A 16,488-nucleotide genomic window follows, 5' to 3' on the forward strand; every position below is an offset into this window, starting at 1 on the left:
CCTGGACGTCCAGTGGGAAAGAACAGACACAGGAAGAACCCATGGAAGACTTGCTCAGATCTAGGAAGAGCAACTCTGCCCGAAAAGCCCATGGAACTGATGCAAACAGGTAGTAGAGGACTCTGTTCACAAGTCCTCTTGATTGTTCAACCAGGGTCTCAATTTTGAACAGTATCACTGGGCTTTACATACACGGAGTGATTTAGGTGTACCAGCAAAACAAACAAACAAACAAACAAAACTATTTGTAGCCTTAGAAAAGCAAAATGCTTAATTTCTAAATCCGAGAGCAGTTTACATTCTTGGGAGGAGCGGAGGGTCAGAGGGTTTTCTCCACCGGCCGTCTTTTCTAATGCTTGGTCTGGCGGTCCATACTACCTTTGCGTTCACGGTGCAGAACCAGCTCGCTCAATAGATGTTAGCTAAAACGGCAAGTGCGGGAGGCGAAACTAGAGGGAACGTTACCAACACCCCACAACTCTAACCTCTAATAGCTCTCTCGCAGCGGGTGAGGCACTAGACCAATAAGGAAAAGAAAAGACCTAGCTAGATCTGAGGCCTTGGGGTGCAGCAGAACATTTCTGGCTGAGATCTCAGTGAGTCAGCTCCAGGGATGCGTTTGTCCCTCGGTAAAACAAACGTCTTTATTCGATCTCCGCTCATCCAAGCCGTCCCTCCCACTCCAATTCCTTTACGGTATCTCTTTGGTACAATGTTCCATTAACTCCACAGTCCTCTTCCCACCTCCTCCACAGAGACCTTTTCAAGGCTCGGCCCTTGGTTGTCTCCGCGTCTCCCTAGCAACCATCCCTCTAGAAATCACCGGAAAAGGCTAAGATCACGTGCTCACCAAACTTCCGGGGTTGCAACGTGACTTCCGGTTGTCAGATTTCCCCAGACGCGGCGCCGGCGACGAAGAAGCCGTGTGGCCCGAGGTCGCGGTGGCCCTAGTGGTGGTGGGCCCCGGGGGGCTCGCCTCATCCTGCCCCGTCTCCGATGCATCCGCGGCGCCCGGACGGATTCGATGGCTTGGGCTATCGAGGCGGTGCCCGGGATGAGCAGGGCTTTAGCGGCGCCTTCCCTGCCAGGTCCTTCAGCTCCGGGTCGGACCTGAGCCACTGGGTGACCACTCCCCCAGACATCCCCGGTAGCCGCAACCTGCACTGGGGAGAGAAGAGCCCGCCCTACGGCGCGCCCGCCCCCTCCACCCCGCTCGAGGGCCCCGCGGAGGAACCGTTTCCCGGCGGCAGCAGCAGCGGCGGCGGCGGCGTGCAGGGGCAGAGCAGCGGTGAGGGACGTGGGAGCAAGGCAGGGGTGGGTGGAGTGGCGGAGCCGCGGCTCGAGGCCTGCAAAGCGCGGAAGCCACGCGGAGGGTGCCGCCTTCGGTGCCGCTGGGCCTATCGCGCGCCACACCCTCTGCCCTCCTTTCGTCCTCTGCCCCCTGCAGTGGGCCTGCTCCCTCTCCCTTGCAGAAACCTTTATTCCGGGATCACCTCCAGAAAAGACACCTGCCTTAGCTCTGGTCTGCGCAGTAGGAGTTTCGAAGGGTTTGGGTGTATTCCATCCCATGACCTAAATCAAGAAGGAAGGAAATTATTTACTGTTCACTGGGAATTATGTGAACAGTAACCTAATTCACTGACAGCTTTATTTCTTTGAATTGTGCTTTGTGTTCTGGAAAGAAGTTTTTCAGCACTGACAGGCTTGGATTCAAACCTGGCTCTATTTAAGTGTTAAATGAGGTGTAAGTAATGCTTAGTATGAGCATATAGGAGGCTAAAAAGTATTCGTTTCTTTTCCTTTATCTTTTAATCATAGGAATTGTGTCTATTTTCTAGACGCTGAAACTACTCCTATGTTTTCCCACCTCCTGCTTTCCTATTTCTCACCTACAAACTTCACTAAATAGTAAAAAAACATTGAGACCATTTCAAGACTTTGGAATCAAGACCTAATTATTCTCTGCAGGATGTCAGAAGACCAGTGTTATAATTACAACACTGATCTAACTATTCTCAACTTTTTAATACATAAAATGGAAATAATAACTGCCTCTCCCCATTTTGAAATCATTAGAATAATAGGCTAAATCATTAAATATTAAGTATATTTTAGATATGTTTATTCTCATTTCTTTGGTTTTAATTTGGGAGTACAACAATTTTTATTTGATTTGTGTTAACTGAGAGGAATAGACTTTAAATATCATCTAGGAGCAAATGAGGATGTGGAAGAAGATCCATGACTTACACAGTGTCATACAATTTGCTTTTTCAACCTGTCTCATTTTCTTTCTGTAGGTCCCAAAAGAAGTACTGGGAAGTTATAAATTAAATAATTCAAAATACACATATGATTGCTACACAGTCACCTTCTAATGCAGCAAAGCTGAGGGTTTTTCATCTTTTCATAATTCGTGCTTTGATGGTTACAATGAGGAGGAACTCTTAATGAAACCAGGGGGGTGTTTTGCAGCAGTTAAGAGGCTGGTGATGATAACTGCAAGAGTAGAAGACTAAGAGACTTACACAGCTAACGAAAATAAACCTTTCTAACACTTTCCAGAAAATATCAGTGGCATTTTCTGCTAATATTGGGGATGATCTGTACACGCAAAAAGGAAAAAGCTGAAAGAAGAACGTATCTGAGTTGGCAAAAGAAACTTCCATCTGGCTTGTACATTTTTCAAGGCAATAGCTAACCACATAGTTTGCCAAGGGACCTGTTTACATGGCCTTATTCTAACTAACGAAATAGGGTATTGCTTCATTTGAAAGATCAAAGAGCAGAGAGAGAAAAGAGGATGAGACAGAAAAATTATCCCTTGTGAATATTGTATTATAGTAGAAATTGTATATCTAGTCCCTCGAGATTGTGATATTTCACCATCATGTTTTTGAGTTGTTTAGCCAAGGAGAAAGTTTTTTGTTTTGACATATGCATAGGAATGTTTCCAGCTGTAAACTTTTCTAAGATGATAGAAATGCCATCAGCAGTAGCACATATGTATCCAGTAGCCTGTCACAGAGACCTAATTAAGCAGCTATTCTCAAAATATTTAAAACCTGGGGAGAGAGAAGAAGAGACCCTTATTTACCTCTTTTGATTACCCTAAGTACTGTTAATTTAATACTTTTGAGGTGTTTCACTTGCAACTGTTGGTTCAACATAGATGCTTTCCACCAATAATAGTAAATGACTAGTTTTACAAGACCGGAGGTAAAGTTGTTGGCTGGTATAGTATCAGAACCTTTTTTAGAAAAAAAATTAAATTGTTTTTAGTTAGAATTTGAAAACTGGTAGTCCTTAAATTCTACCTGCAGACACGTTTGATTTGGCCTACCCAGTATGTTAGTGCTTTTAAAAAAAATTTTTTTTTTTAACATTTTATTTATTTTTGAGACAGAGAGAGACAGAGCATGAACGGGGAAGGGGCAGAGAGAGAGGGAGACACAGAATCAGAAGCAGGCTCCAGGCTCTGAGCCATCAGCCCAGAGCCTGACGCGGGGCTCGAACTCACGGACCGCGAGATCGTGACCTGAGCCGAAGTCGGACGCTTAACCGACTGAGCCACCCAGGCGCCCCTGTTAGTGCTTTTAAAAATAGCCCCCTCCCATGGGCGCCTGGGTGGCTCAGTCGGTTAAGCATCCGACTTTGGCTCAGGTCATGATCTCATGGTTTGTGAGTTCAAGCCCCATGTTGGGCTCTCTGCTGACAGCTCAGAGCCTGCAGCCTCCTTCAGATTCTGTGTCTCCTTCTCTCTCTGCCCCTCCCCAACCTGTGCTCTGTCTCACTATGGCTCTCAAAAAATAAGTAAACGTAAAAAAAAATAGTTGCCAATATTTTAAATTTGGAAGATACTATGTAAAAACGAGAATACTGTTTTAGGAAAAATGACAGTTTAGAAACCCTGGGCCCACAGTCCCACATCTCAACAATGAAATGGAGCTGAAGAGTGGTTCTGCCTTTTAACTTCCCACGGCTTCCCTGGCCCATATCAGAATTTGACTTTGGGATGTGGAATTTAAATAAATATTGTGTTAATAAAAGAAATTTTTTTTTACAGTAAACCTAAATATTGGTTATGAATAATGTTATTTCTTCTGTTTTAGAGCAGTTGAATAGATTTGCTGGATTTGGTATTGGCCTTGCAAGGTAATGTTTTATCTAAAGATTTTTAATTTAAGTTTTTATTTCAAGTGTCTTCTGTAATATATAATATTAAATGATTAGTATTGCTTCCTTCAGATTCTTTGGAGCAGTAGATTAAATGTTGAATAATATTTTGCAGAAAAATTATTATTTAAAATCTACAGCTTGATTTGTTTTCAGGAAGAATAGAAAATAGTCATTCAATTTTGTAATCAGAAAATAATTTTGTAAGTTATATTGTAACAACTTTCATGTGTCTATCCAAAAAATCTGATCTAATCTCCTCCAAGACAAAGTAATTTTGCATTGAAACTTTCCCTAAACATTCTAAATATAATATGATATTTAGCAACATAGAGTCTAGGTCTTGCTTACAATCAGCTTTTAATAATACCATTTTTTTTTAATGATCATTTTGTGAAAGAAAAGCCCCCAATCTTGACTATGTGATCTTTAGTGAGTATTATTCCAGATACATCAGAATTGCACAAAGAGTTTATTGCATGCCAGAATAACTCATTGTTTTAAAATTTTAACCAAGAAAAAAATGATTTTATTTGCATAATTAGAGCATTAACGTAAATAGGAACAAAACTGTGTTAAAGTTTTCTTTCTGCTATAGTTAATTTTTCTTTAGCCTCACTATTTATACTTAAAGCTGTTGTTCATTTGATGTATTATTTATATATGTGTGTGTGTGCATACCTGCTGTGTCTCTGTCATTGTTAGTATGTTAGCCCGCAGTTGTACTTATTTTGTGGTGATTCTTTCAAAGAAATATTTGATACCCAAAATAGTAGTCAATTAACAGTCATTGAAATCCTTATCACTTAAATATAGTGTACCTCGAAACTAAAACTTACAGAATGGGGCTAATGAAGAATAGATGACTCTTCTGATAGGAACTCTGTTCATAGGACATTTTCTGGGGAAAAAAAAGGAAAGCATTTAAGTTGTCTAGGAAAGGAGTTTGCCAAATCAGGCATACGGACATGTAGTTTCATCTTTAGACTATACATATCAATATTCTATGTTATTTCCTTTGCTTACCAGTTTGCAGATCTGTCTTTAATTCTTTTCATATTGAATTTTATTATTGGTAGAATGATTTGCAAGCATGTCTAGCCTTTTTTTTAATTATTATTATTTTTACTTTTAGCATGGGAAACATAATAATGTGTGATTCTTCAAGCAAGAATAATTTCAGATACATGTTATAAATTAAGTTTTGGCCATACACACACACACACACACACACACACACATATACATAAATTGTTCTTTCATAGTCTCTTTACAGAAAATGTACTGGCCCATCCTTGCATTGTCCTGCGCCGCCAATGTCAGGTAAATGTACTTTTCTTTGACCTTCTAAACATTAATACCGACCTGATTTAAAATACAGAGCTCAGATAAATGGCTGAGACTATGTAACAATTATTCCATGTGAAATGTACCAGAATCTACAATATACCAGTCTCAAACATTTTGGTCTTGAAAACCCTTGGGTTGTAAAAATTACCGAGGTCTCCAAAGAACTTTTGTTTATATGAATAATATCTATCAGTCAATATTTAGCACTTCAGAAATCAAAACTGGGAAAATTTTAATATATATTCCTTGACTTCATTAAAAACTAATAAACCCATTAGATATTAACATAAATAACAGTTTTATGAAAAAATAACTTGTACTGTTTTGTAAATATCTTTCCTATCTTACATAATAGAAGACAACCAAATTTTCATATCTGCCTCTGTAGTCAAATCTGTTGTGGTATATTGGTTTTGAAAGAAGAAAGTCTAAACTTATACACATTATGTATTTGAAAATGGAGTGTCTTATATCTTTTTTAGATAATTGGCAGATTTTGTTGTTTGTTAGTACACCAAAACTTAATAAGTAGTAATATATTAAGGGTTATTTACAATCAGAAATCTTAGGTATAAGTTAACTTTTTGTACTCTCTAACATTAAAATCTGTTGATCTATACTGCATGTTGAATGGATTTTTTTTATCCATTTATGATTCTATATCATCATGTGTTGGTTATTTGAAAAATACTAATTTACTGAGTTCTTTAGATCTTTTAAATGTTAAGATATCTGGATTATACTGTGTGTGTGTGTATATATATATATATAAATCGTCATTAAATCACTACCAGTCCCACCAGAAATGAGTTCCAGTATTGGTAAGTTCTTGATGGTAGATGCAGGTTTTCTACAATTCTAATTTTTGCTTGTGAAGTCAAATTTATCATTGGCAAAACAGTGTCAGTTTTTTTTTAAATCAACAGGCCCACTGTGTGCATTTTAAAAAATATGTCTGTCTCGGGGCACTTGGGTGGTTCAGTCATTTAAACATCTGACTCTAGGTTTCAGCTCAGGTCATGATCTCCTGGTTTTGTGAGTTTGAGCCCTGCATCAGGCTGTTCACTGACAGTGCAGAGCCTGCTTGGGATTCTTTCTCTCCCTCTCTCTCTGCCCCTCCCCTGCTCACACTGTCTCTCTCTCTCTCTCAAAATAAATAGATAAGCTTAAAAAAAATAATAGAATAAAAACATGCCTGTCTCAAGTGTTAATAACTATCGTCTGTCAGTTTTTCCAGAAGAAATGGTGCTGCATGAAAAAAGTGGCTAGTTCAGCTTGCAACTCCATCAGACAAGTGCTTTTCCTCACAACAGCCATAAGCCATCTTACTTTATGATCAACACACAGAATATTAATTTAGAAAGATGTAATTCAAGAATCAAGATTTTATGAAATTAATATATTTTACTGTTTCGCCACAGACATTCTTTAGTGAAAGTGGCTTTTTTCTCCTTCCAAGTGAGTGGGATGAAGAATACAAAACATACAAAAGTATAGTTTGCTGCCAGCTGCCTTGATGCATGCTAAGGAATTAGCAATTTTACCCACCATTGTTTTGCGCTATTACTGAAAATATCAACACCCACCATTGTTTTGCACTATTATTGAAAATATCAACACAATAAAAAAAATGATGCCTTAGTGTCATTAAGAAAATAATTTTGAACTTGTAGATCCCCTGCAAGGCCCCAGGGGGTGAGTGGACAACACTGTGGTAAAAAGCTTCTATGACCTAATTTAATCTTCTGTGAAAATTGAGTTAGAAAGATATAAATAATTACAGATTAAACTGTTCATGCTTAGAACCCCCCCCCCAAAAATAGTCATTAACAGCATGGACAGTGTGTATCCCCTAAAACTGGATTCCAGACATGTTTTACAAAGCAGCAGTGTCACATTGTGATCCACTGTATACATCTATATGAGTAACTTAAAAAAATGTTTTATGGAATACCATTAGAATGTGTGATGCATTCTAATATTTTCTTTTTTGTTATTTCACTTAGTAAGTATTGGTTCTGACCCCCTTTACTGATTTCCTAATTTATCAATAATTTATAGCTTATAGTATGAAAAATCCTTGCTATTAGGAGACATGAGTCTCCTGTTTCCTGAATTCTTCATGGTTCATGTGTGTTAAAAGGCATGAATGTTTTGCTACATGGAATGTAATTCTAGTGTTTATGGAAACATAAATATCAAACAGCCTGGGCTTCTTTATCATATATTCTACCTTACTGTGTATACTGTGTGTTGGTTTTCTGGGTTGTGTGTGTGTATACATATATACATACATATATATATATATATATATATCCATATGTACTGTAGTTGTAATAAGTTATTTCATGTACTTTTAAGAGTAGTAATTTTGTTTATGTGTAATTACTGATGACTTTAGAATTGAACTTTTGTTTATACTGTGACTCCATTGTATATCTTTCATGGCTTGGTTATTTCTTAAAACAATAACAAAAAATAATTACTAAATATCTTTTTTATAGGTTAATTATCATGCTCGGCATTACCATCTCACTCCATTTACAGTCATCAATATTATGTACAGCTTCAACAAAACTCAGGTAAGAATTAGTCTGTAGGGGGGCGCCTGGGTGGCGCAGTCGGTTAAGCGTCCGACTTCAGCCAGGTCACGATCTCGCGGTCCGTGAGTTCGAGCCCCGCGTCGGGCTCTGGGCTGATGGCTCAGAGCCTGGAGCCTGTTTCCGATTCTGTGTCTCCCTCTCTCTCTGCCCCTCCCCCGTTTATGCTCTGTCTCTCTCTGTCCCAAAAATAAATAAACGTTGAAAAAAAAAAAAATTTAAAAAAAAAAAAAGAATTAGTCTGTAGGTTCTATTAAAGTTATTTATAATGTAAGTACCATTTGGCCTTTGTAATAAAGCAAGAATAATTTCTTTTAATTTAGTTAATAAAAATATTTTAACTCTTGTACTAAAATTTAATGCAACATAGTAATTATATCTTTCAATGTCACTGAACAATCAATAAATTCACGTCTTTGCCGAAATTAATTAAAAATTAGAGATATTTAATCAATATTAGGGATTTAGTTAATTGGAGTGTTCAGATTTGCCTAAATGTAGGCCACTGGACAAATGTTAAAATGATAGGAGTTAATGTAGTTGTAGTTCTTTACTAAAATGTCTTAGAATAATGCTTTATTGGCATATATTAGTAAACATTCAATGACAAATTTTATTAAGACCTCTCTGTCTCTTATTCAGGCACTAACAGAAATAACAATCAATTTTGTTCATTTTAGGGACCAAGGGCCCTTTGGAAAGGAATGGGCAGCACGTTTATCGTCCAGGGAGTCACGCTTGGAGCAGAGGGAATAATCAGTGAATTCACACCTTTACCAAGGTACCTTTTTGGCATCTTTTCAATATTAGTTTCATATTAAATTTTGACAAAATATGATAGTTTGTAAAAATACCTTGACTTTGAAAAGTTGTCTGAAGTAGCTAAGAAAAGAAACAGACTAAAATTAGTTCTATCTTATTGAATGAGTATATGATAAAGAAAATGCTTCCTGGTCTAGTATCTATTGAGATTGGTCATTCAGCTCCTACTGCTGTTTCAGCAACTCTCTACCGAGGAACAAATATGAGTATATGAGCAGTTCTTACTGTTGAAGTAGCCACTTGGATAAAGGAGACACATGTAAGCAAATTATAGTACATCATGATTAGTACTGTGATTAAACAAACTCCTTCTAGTGCCCAAGGGACACTTTGCATTAAGTTATTGGCAAGGATTTCAAAAAAAGAACTGAAATCTGAGCTGTATGTTGAATTATGAGTAGGAATTGATTTGTTAGAGAGGGAGAACATTCCAAGTAGAGGTGACAGCAAACCCAATTTAATGGATGTTGGAAGGTCTGGGTAATAAGTGTCTTGTGCTTAAAATATTGGACATTGGGGCGCCTGGGTGGCGCAGTCGGTTAAGCGTCCGACTTCAGCCAGGTCACGATCTCGCGGTCCGTGAGTTCGAGCCCCGCGTCAGGCTCTGGGCTGATGGCTCAGAGCCTGGAGCCTGTTTCCGATTCTGTGTCTCCCTCTCTCTCTGCCCCTCGCCCGTTCATGCTCTGTCTCTCTCTGTCCCAAAAATAAAAAAAAAAACAAACAAACAAAAAAAAAACGTTGAAAAAAAAATTTTAAATATTGGACATTTATGGGGTGGAATAACAGGAAGAGAGACTGAGATGCTCGATTGAAGTGTGGTTGTGCCTTTGTAAGGGACTGTGGCTTTATTCTCTATGGAGTTGGGAATCTAAGGTGTTTGTTTCAGTTTATGGCTTCTTTGGTCAAGGATTTACTCAAGTGACAGTGTTAAAAAAAAAAAAAGGCCGGGGGGGTGACTGGTGTAGCCAGAGACTTGTGAAGAACTGTTACAGTAATCTAGGCCAGACTGAGAAGTCTGAAGTGTGGAAAAGAACAGAAAGGGATGAGCTGGATATACAGGTTTTTTGTTTTGGTTTTTTTTTTTAATTTGTTTATTTTGAGAGAGAGACAGCACGAGTGGGAGAGGAGTAGAGAGAGGGGGAGAGAGAGAGAATTCCAAGCAGCCTCTCACTGTCAGCGCAGAATCTGATGTGGGGCTCGAACTCATGGAACCGTAAGATCATAACCAGAGCCAAAACCAAGAGTCATATGCTTAACTGACTAAGCTACCCAGGCGCCCCTGGATAATTTTTCTGATAAATCCCAATTGTTAATTTATTTATGTAGCTAATATTTCCTGACTACTTACTATGTGCTAGGTCCTGTGCTGGAAATCTGGTATACAGTGAGGAGAAAAAAACAAAAGGTACCTGAGACCATGAAGCTTAGAATCTAGTAATATAAGGGACATTAAGTAAAATTAAGTAAAATAATTTTACTTAATTTACATTAAGTAAAATAATCCCATTAATGAATAAATAACTACAAATTGAGATTTGTTCCCTGAAGGAAAAGAAAAGGATCTGTGAAAATGTTAAAGGTTTAGGAACAGTGTCCCTAATAAAATAACACATAAACTGACATCTGAATGGTGATTAGGAGGCTGAGGCCCATTTGTGTGAAGACACTGTCACAAGGAGAACATGGAGAATTCGGGTAATTGAGAGAAAGCTCAAATGGCTGAAGCTCAGAGAGCAAAAGAGAGAGCAGTGTGACAGAATGCTGAAGAGGGAGGTGAGACCCAAGTGTATGACGTTTAGGCCACTTTAAGAATATTGAAGCGTTTTAGGTCAATGACATGACCTAAAGACATGAAGAGAGGTCAGTGACGTTATCGGATTTATGTTTTTAAAGGATCATTGCAAATGGAGATGAAAATATTATCGGAGGACCAAACTAGGTAAAAGGATACATATTCACATGCTATAACATTAATCTAGGTGACAAATAATGGTAGCTCAGACCATTGGGTGGCATCTTTTGAGATAGATCTAAGTGGATACTTTTGCAATATATTTAGGTAAAACTGATGGAACTTGGTGATAGACTGGGGATGGTAGGTGATAGAGGAGGAGCTATCCTCAATGACTCCTAGGATTTTGGCTTATGTAACTAGATGTCAAATAAAGCCATTCTCGGAAGCACAGCATATTTTTTTATTTAATTCTAACTTTTTTGGAGCAGGCTTGACCTTTCTTAGGGGAAAGCTTAGTCATAGCAGACAAGGAAGCAAAGCAGTAACCCAAAGTGATTCACAGATTTGATTCACACGAGAGGAATGAGCTTTGGGGCTCTCCTAGACTGAAGTGCCTTAACTGCACAGTGATCAGTAGATAGAACAAGTGAGACAGTATGGATTCACCAATATTTACATTTTTATACTCATTTTGATCACATCTGAGAGAAAAAGAACAAATCTGTAGTGTCCATTAAGTCATCAAGCTTAGAGTTTTGCAGTATTACTTCTTAAAAAAAAAAAAAGTGTATATAACTCAGGATCATCATCTGTGATCTCTTTATCTAGTGCCCAGATCCCTCCCTTGTCCTCCCATAGATCTTCTCCAAGGTGGAGTGAGTGAGACTATGTGTTACTCTACCCTGAAGTACCCTTTACTTTCCTGTAGGATTTCTCATATTCATGTAAGGACCACCTGTAACCAAGACTACCTGTGTAGTTCAGTCTTTCACAAAACCCATTTGGTTGATCTCCAACTTCATTTGACTCATTATTTGTAGTTTTACCAATATAAATACCTAGCAGTTTCTGCTTATGTTATCTGTTTCTTTTAACCATTCCTCTGAATTCACTAACTTTGAACATACTCTGTTTTAAACACAATGAAATCTTTCACCAATTAGGAGATTTCCCTTTGATTAACAGTTTCTAGTTGGGGAACACAGTAGAGTCTAAGAGTAGGAAAGAAAGATCATAAGCTTGATATTGGACAAGTTCATTTTTAGATGCTTTGCCATATCCAGGGAGGGTTATCAGGAGACAGATGATACACATGGTTGATATAGAGAAATTTCAACTGAAGGTAATCGATTTGGGAGGTTTTTGAAGCCATCATCTTAGATGACATTGCCTTAGGAAGGAGCATAATATATAAAATAAGAAGAGGGCCTGATCATTTAGGAACTCTAGAATAGGTGGCTGGACTAAGAAAATACTTCAGCAAAGGAGTCAAAAGTAGAGATTAGAAGGGAGGAGAAAAATCCAGAAGATTGTGGTGGGATAGTGGAATACAGGGACAGTGGGCTTCAAGAAGAAGGGAAGAACCTGGGGGCTGATGGCCATTGAAAGGGCAAATTAGGTATATACAACATCCAGTGTTTATCACAATCCTTAATACCTATCCTCCTGCCCACTTCCCCTCCAGCAACCCTCAGACTTAAAAATGTCCATTGGATTTAGTGGCATGGAGGTAATGGGGACCTTGACAAGAGCCGTTTTTGTAAAATAATGGAGTAGAAGCCAATTTGGAGTGGGTTCAGGGGTGAGTGGGGAGCTTAGGATGTGGAAATAGCAAGTTTAGAAAGTTGGCTGTGCAGAGGAAAGGTGAAGAGAAGTAGCTGAAAGATGGGTTTGGTTGAGGGAAGATTTTTTTTTTAGGAGGTCAGCTGTCTGAACATATGAAAATAAGAGATAATGGTAAGTAAAGGCTATTTAAAAATAGAGTTATTTAAAATTCTGTTGCTTTTGTGTATTGATTATGCATGGGAACATGTATATCAATCTGTCAGATGGAGAACTATTTTAAGAAAAAGCAAGTCATTTCTGTTAATTTTGTTGCTCTTTTTCAAGGGGAGGTTTTGCTTGTGAAAATAGTTAAATATATTTACTCATCTTCTGGTATTTCTGGTAATGAAATAGAAAGAAGTGTAATCACAAGTAGATTTTTATACTACTGTCTTTCCTGAAGCATTTAAATGTGCTAATTTAGATTTCTAGAGCTGTGGCAATAAGTTTACCCACAGATACATACTTGATTCTAAATTTCATTTTCCCCATTTTTACTAGTCTTATTGATGTTAAGAATTGGCAATAGTGATTAGTATTGTATTCAAAGGTGAAGTAGCCCAGTCCTTACAGAAATACAGATCACAGACCCATCTGTCTATAATGTTAATGATGATTTCATCCTTAAAATCAATGTTATAATCCCCTTTGATACTTTCTGAGGCCATGATAAGAGTAATAGCAGTGCCCTGATGATTTACAAACCATGTAGCATATATTGTTTTACAATCAGAAAGTCTCTGTCAAAAACTGGGAAGCTTCATCTTTTTTATATTTTTCATCTAAATCACTGGTGGTCATCTCAGCTATATTTTTCTGCGGCTGTTCAGGCCTTATATAATAGTCTTAGTATTAATTTAATCAGAATGTGACCCAGAAACCTCTCTAAGGTCTTCTTAACCAGAGGTGGTTGGGCTGTTTTCTAAAAGTTTTTCTGCGAATCTTTCATTTTCTTAAAAAGTCCACATACCACCTATGTTATAATTGTATGGACTTTGTTTTTAGAGGACTTATTAGTGATTATTTTCTACACCTTTTAAATATAAAATATATTTATTTCCTACCTCCTTATATTCACTCCTTTCAAATAGAAAATGTTTTCTCGGCTTCCTGCCATGGCCGTGGTACAGTGGGTGCCCATTCCCTCAGGGGAATGGGTCACATTGTGATTAAATTAATACTAAGACTATTATATTAGGCCTGAACAACCACAGAAAAATATAGCTGACATGACCACCAATGATTTAGATGAAAAATATAAAAAAGATGAACTGCGGACAGCAGTTCTCCTTGTTTCATGCTTTATTTTGACATGGCAAACCCCTTCTTGTTCTCCTGCCTCGCCCCCTTCTCCCCGTCTCCTGTCCCTCTCTCTGCCTTCTCATTTTATTCTGCCTCCTCACTGACTTTACCTTTTGCTCTCATTCCATATTCTTTTCTCCTTTTTGACTTTTCTCTTGAAACAGCTTTCTCCTTTTTTGTTTTTGTAGCTCACCTCTCGTCGTCTTCTTTTTCCTTTTCTGGTTTCCACGGGTAACCTAAATAGCAGGAAGCACACAGTCCTCAACCTTACTTCCAGACCAGATGTTTTGCCTGTCTCCTGATCATGTCCCCGTGGGTCTTCTTACCTTCATTTGTCTCATAAGTAAAACAAATCGGGCCACCACTGTTCTGCCTACGTCACAGGATGCCTTCTTGTATCAAATGAGATGACAGGCAGTGCTGGCAGAGTGTGCAGACTTCAAGTCCCAGAGACCTGGGTTTAGAACCCAGTTCCACCACTAAGTAGTTGTATGGCTTTGGGTGAGTTATGAATCCTCTCCGAGCTTATTTCCTCATCGATGAAATGGGGATAACAGGGTCATTGTGAGAGTCAGAAATAATTCACGCAAAGCACTTTGCACAGTGCCTGGCATACAGTAGGTCACACAATTAATGTCATCAGAGTAAGGCAAGACACTTTGGAAATTCAGTGCTACGCAAAGGTTGTGTCATTCATTCTGCATTACAGTTACTTGATTTTATTTTGTTTTTAAATTCTCATTCTTAGTTATTTTTTAAAGCTTTTTCTTCCTTTAGCCTATTCATTGTCTCCTCCTCTCCCCAACAATTCTTTCTTCCTCAGCCTGTCATTTTTATATCTCCTTCTTTAAGTTTTCATATTATTTTTTATAATCAGTTATAGCTCTTTGTCCTCTGTCAGCCCCTTCCTGCAGCACATAGAAAAACAGCTGGGATTTTTTTTTTCTTTTTAAACCAACATAATTGTTTAAGTGTGTGCCAGAAAGGAAAATGTTTTCATTAGAATATATTTCTCCTACAGATTTTTTTTAATTAAAATCGATTACCTTTTTGAAAATCAGGCTGATTCAAGGTGTTTCAAATAACATGGCTTTTGTTTTATTCAAATTTATTTTTTAGAGAGATTTCACATAAATGGAATCCTAAACAAATAGGAGAACACCTTCTACTGAAATCGTAAGTATCAAAAGTGGCACTAATATTGAAAATTTCCATTAATTTTTATAGTGTTAGGACTGAAAAAAAATCTTAGTATGGTGAAGAAAGAGCAATAAGATATTTGTGGGACTAGAACTTCAAAAGGCAAATAACAGGAATGAACGAAGAATAAAATCCTGAAATACATACATTATCTTTAAAATAAATCTTCCTAATTTGAAAGGCTGAAATCACAACCTAATTTTTATCTGTGTTCTTAGGAAGTTAGCAAAGGTCTTCAGTTTGTTTAACCCAAATTGCCGGAAAAATTATCATTTAATTATTAAGCAGAGACAAAAATTTATCTGTAAAGTGATGAGCAAATTCAAACCTTAGCGTTATTAAAATGTAGTCCTAAAGTCACTTAGTGATTTTACAACACTGACCATTTTTGTAGATTAGAATTTTACTCTTCACTTTTTAATTTTTTTTGAAGATTGTGAATTGGAAATCCCCCAGCTTGCTGGCTCCCTCTGTGGGACATTCCAGCACATTATTACTTAGGATGTTCCATTCACCTTGAAAACTACTACTTGCCAGGACCTGGCCCCATAGGGTTAGGTAAGTCCCACCTTGATATTATTTTAAATAACTATATTTTGCAGGCTTGCAAAGTTGTAATATTACTATGTCTAAATAGTGGTGATAAGAAACAACTTTGCAAAGCTGTACAATATTGTTTTTTAATAATAAAAGGGGACTTGACTCACCATTGAAGACTGGCTTAGCTCTGCTGGGTGGGAAATCTGGGAATGGATAATGAGAATATATAGGGTAATAGCAGAACAGTTTACTTGTTCAAATGTCACTAAAAAGGCAGACAATGGAATGGATCCCTCATCCTAACTTCTAAGTATCAGATTTATAGGCTACATTGGCTATGTGCAGGTAGACAACAAGGCTACATTAGCTATGTGCAGGTTGGACAGTGACTCATAACTAAGCATACGTTTTACTGGTTTAAAATAAAATCTGTTTTCCTTGCAGCCTTTCCCTGTGTAAAATTTAATACTTAAATTTTCATTGCCAGCTGTTGAATAAGGCATCTTGTGTTACAGGTCTCTGAAGTATCTATAGATATTAATAGTTGAAGTAGATACTAACAGGCTATAGATATTAATTGTTGAAACCCTTAAATATATTCAGGCTTGAATATAAATTATGTTGATATATTACAGTCGATACTAAACATGTAGTGGAAGCATGTGGTTTCAGTGTACTGATAAATTTGTTTTAATTTCTACAGCCTCACTTACATGGTGGCAATGCCTTTTTACTCAGCAAGTCTGATTGAAACAGTACAGGTGAGCCACTCTTCGTTGTCATTTTTTAGTTAAAAACATTTTTTGGAATACTCAATATATTATTTATATCAGATTCTGATTGTATACCAGACAAATTTAAGACAGTATCCTTTTAAAATTTGTATCTCACAGATAGCACACATATCTCAGAGATTATATTCTAGGCACACTGTTGATG

General features: G+C 37.6%; 1 protein-coding gene across 1 annotated transcript in view; it reads left to right on the top strand.

The window, feature by feature from the left end:
- Window positions 1-904: 904 nt before the first annotated feature.
- SLC25A46 (solute carrier family 25 member 46) overlaps window positions 905-16,488 on the top strand; it is a 28,839-nt gene continuing 13,255 nt past the window's right edge. The window contains exons 1-7 of the mRNA XM_047090173.1: window positions 905-1,288; window positions 4,113-4,155; window positions 5,442-5,499; window positions 8,031-8,108; window positions 8,807-8,907; window positions 14,929-14,985; window positions 16,253-16,310. Coding sequence (XP_046946129.1) covers window positions 997-1,288; window positions 4,113-4,155; window positions 5,442-5,499; window positions 8,031-8,108; window positions 8,807-8,907; window positions 14,929-14,985; window positions 16,253-16,310 — 687 coding nt within the window. The 5' untranslated portion in view covers window positions 905-996. The remainder of the gene's footprint in view (window positions 1,289-4,112; window positions 4,156-5,441; window positions 5,500-8,030; window positions 8,109-8,806; window positions 8,908-14,928; window positions 14,986-16,252; window positions 16,311-16,488) is intronic.

Source organism: Lynx rufus, unplaced genomic scaffold, assembly GCF_022079265.1.
Source record: "Lynx rufus isolate CCGP_SWC_20201006 ecotype Redwood Valley unplaced genomic scaffold, mLynRuf1.p SCAF_1, whole genome shotgun sequence".
In the NCBI taxonomy this organism is placed as follows: domain Eukaryota; kingdom Metazoa; phylum Chordata; class Mammalia; order Carnivora; family Felidae; genus Lynx; species Lynx rufus.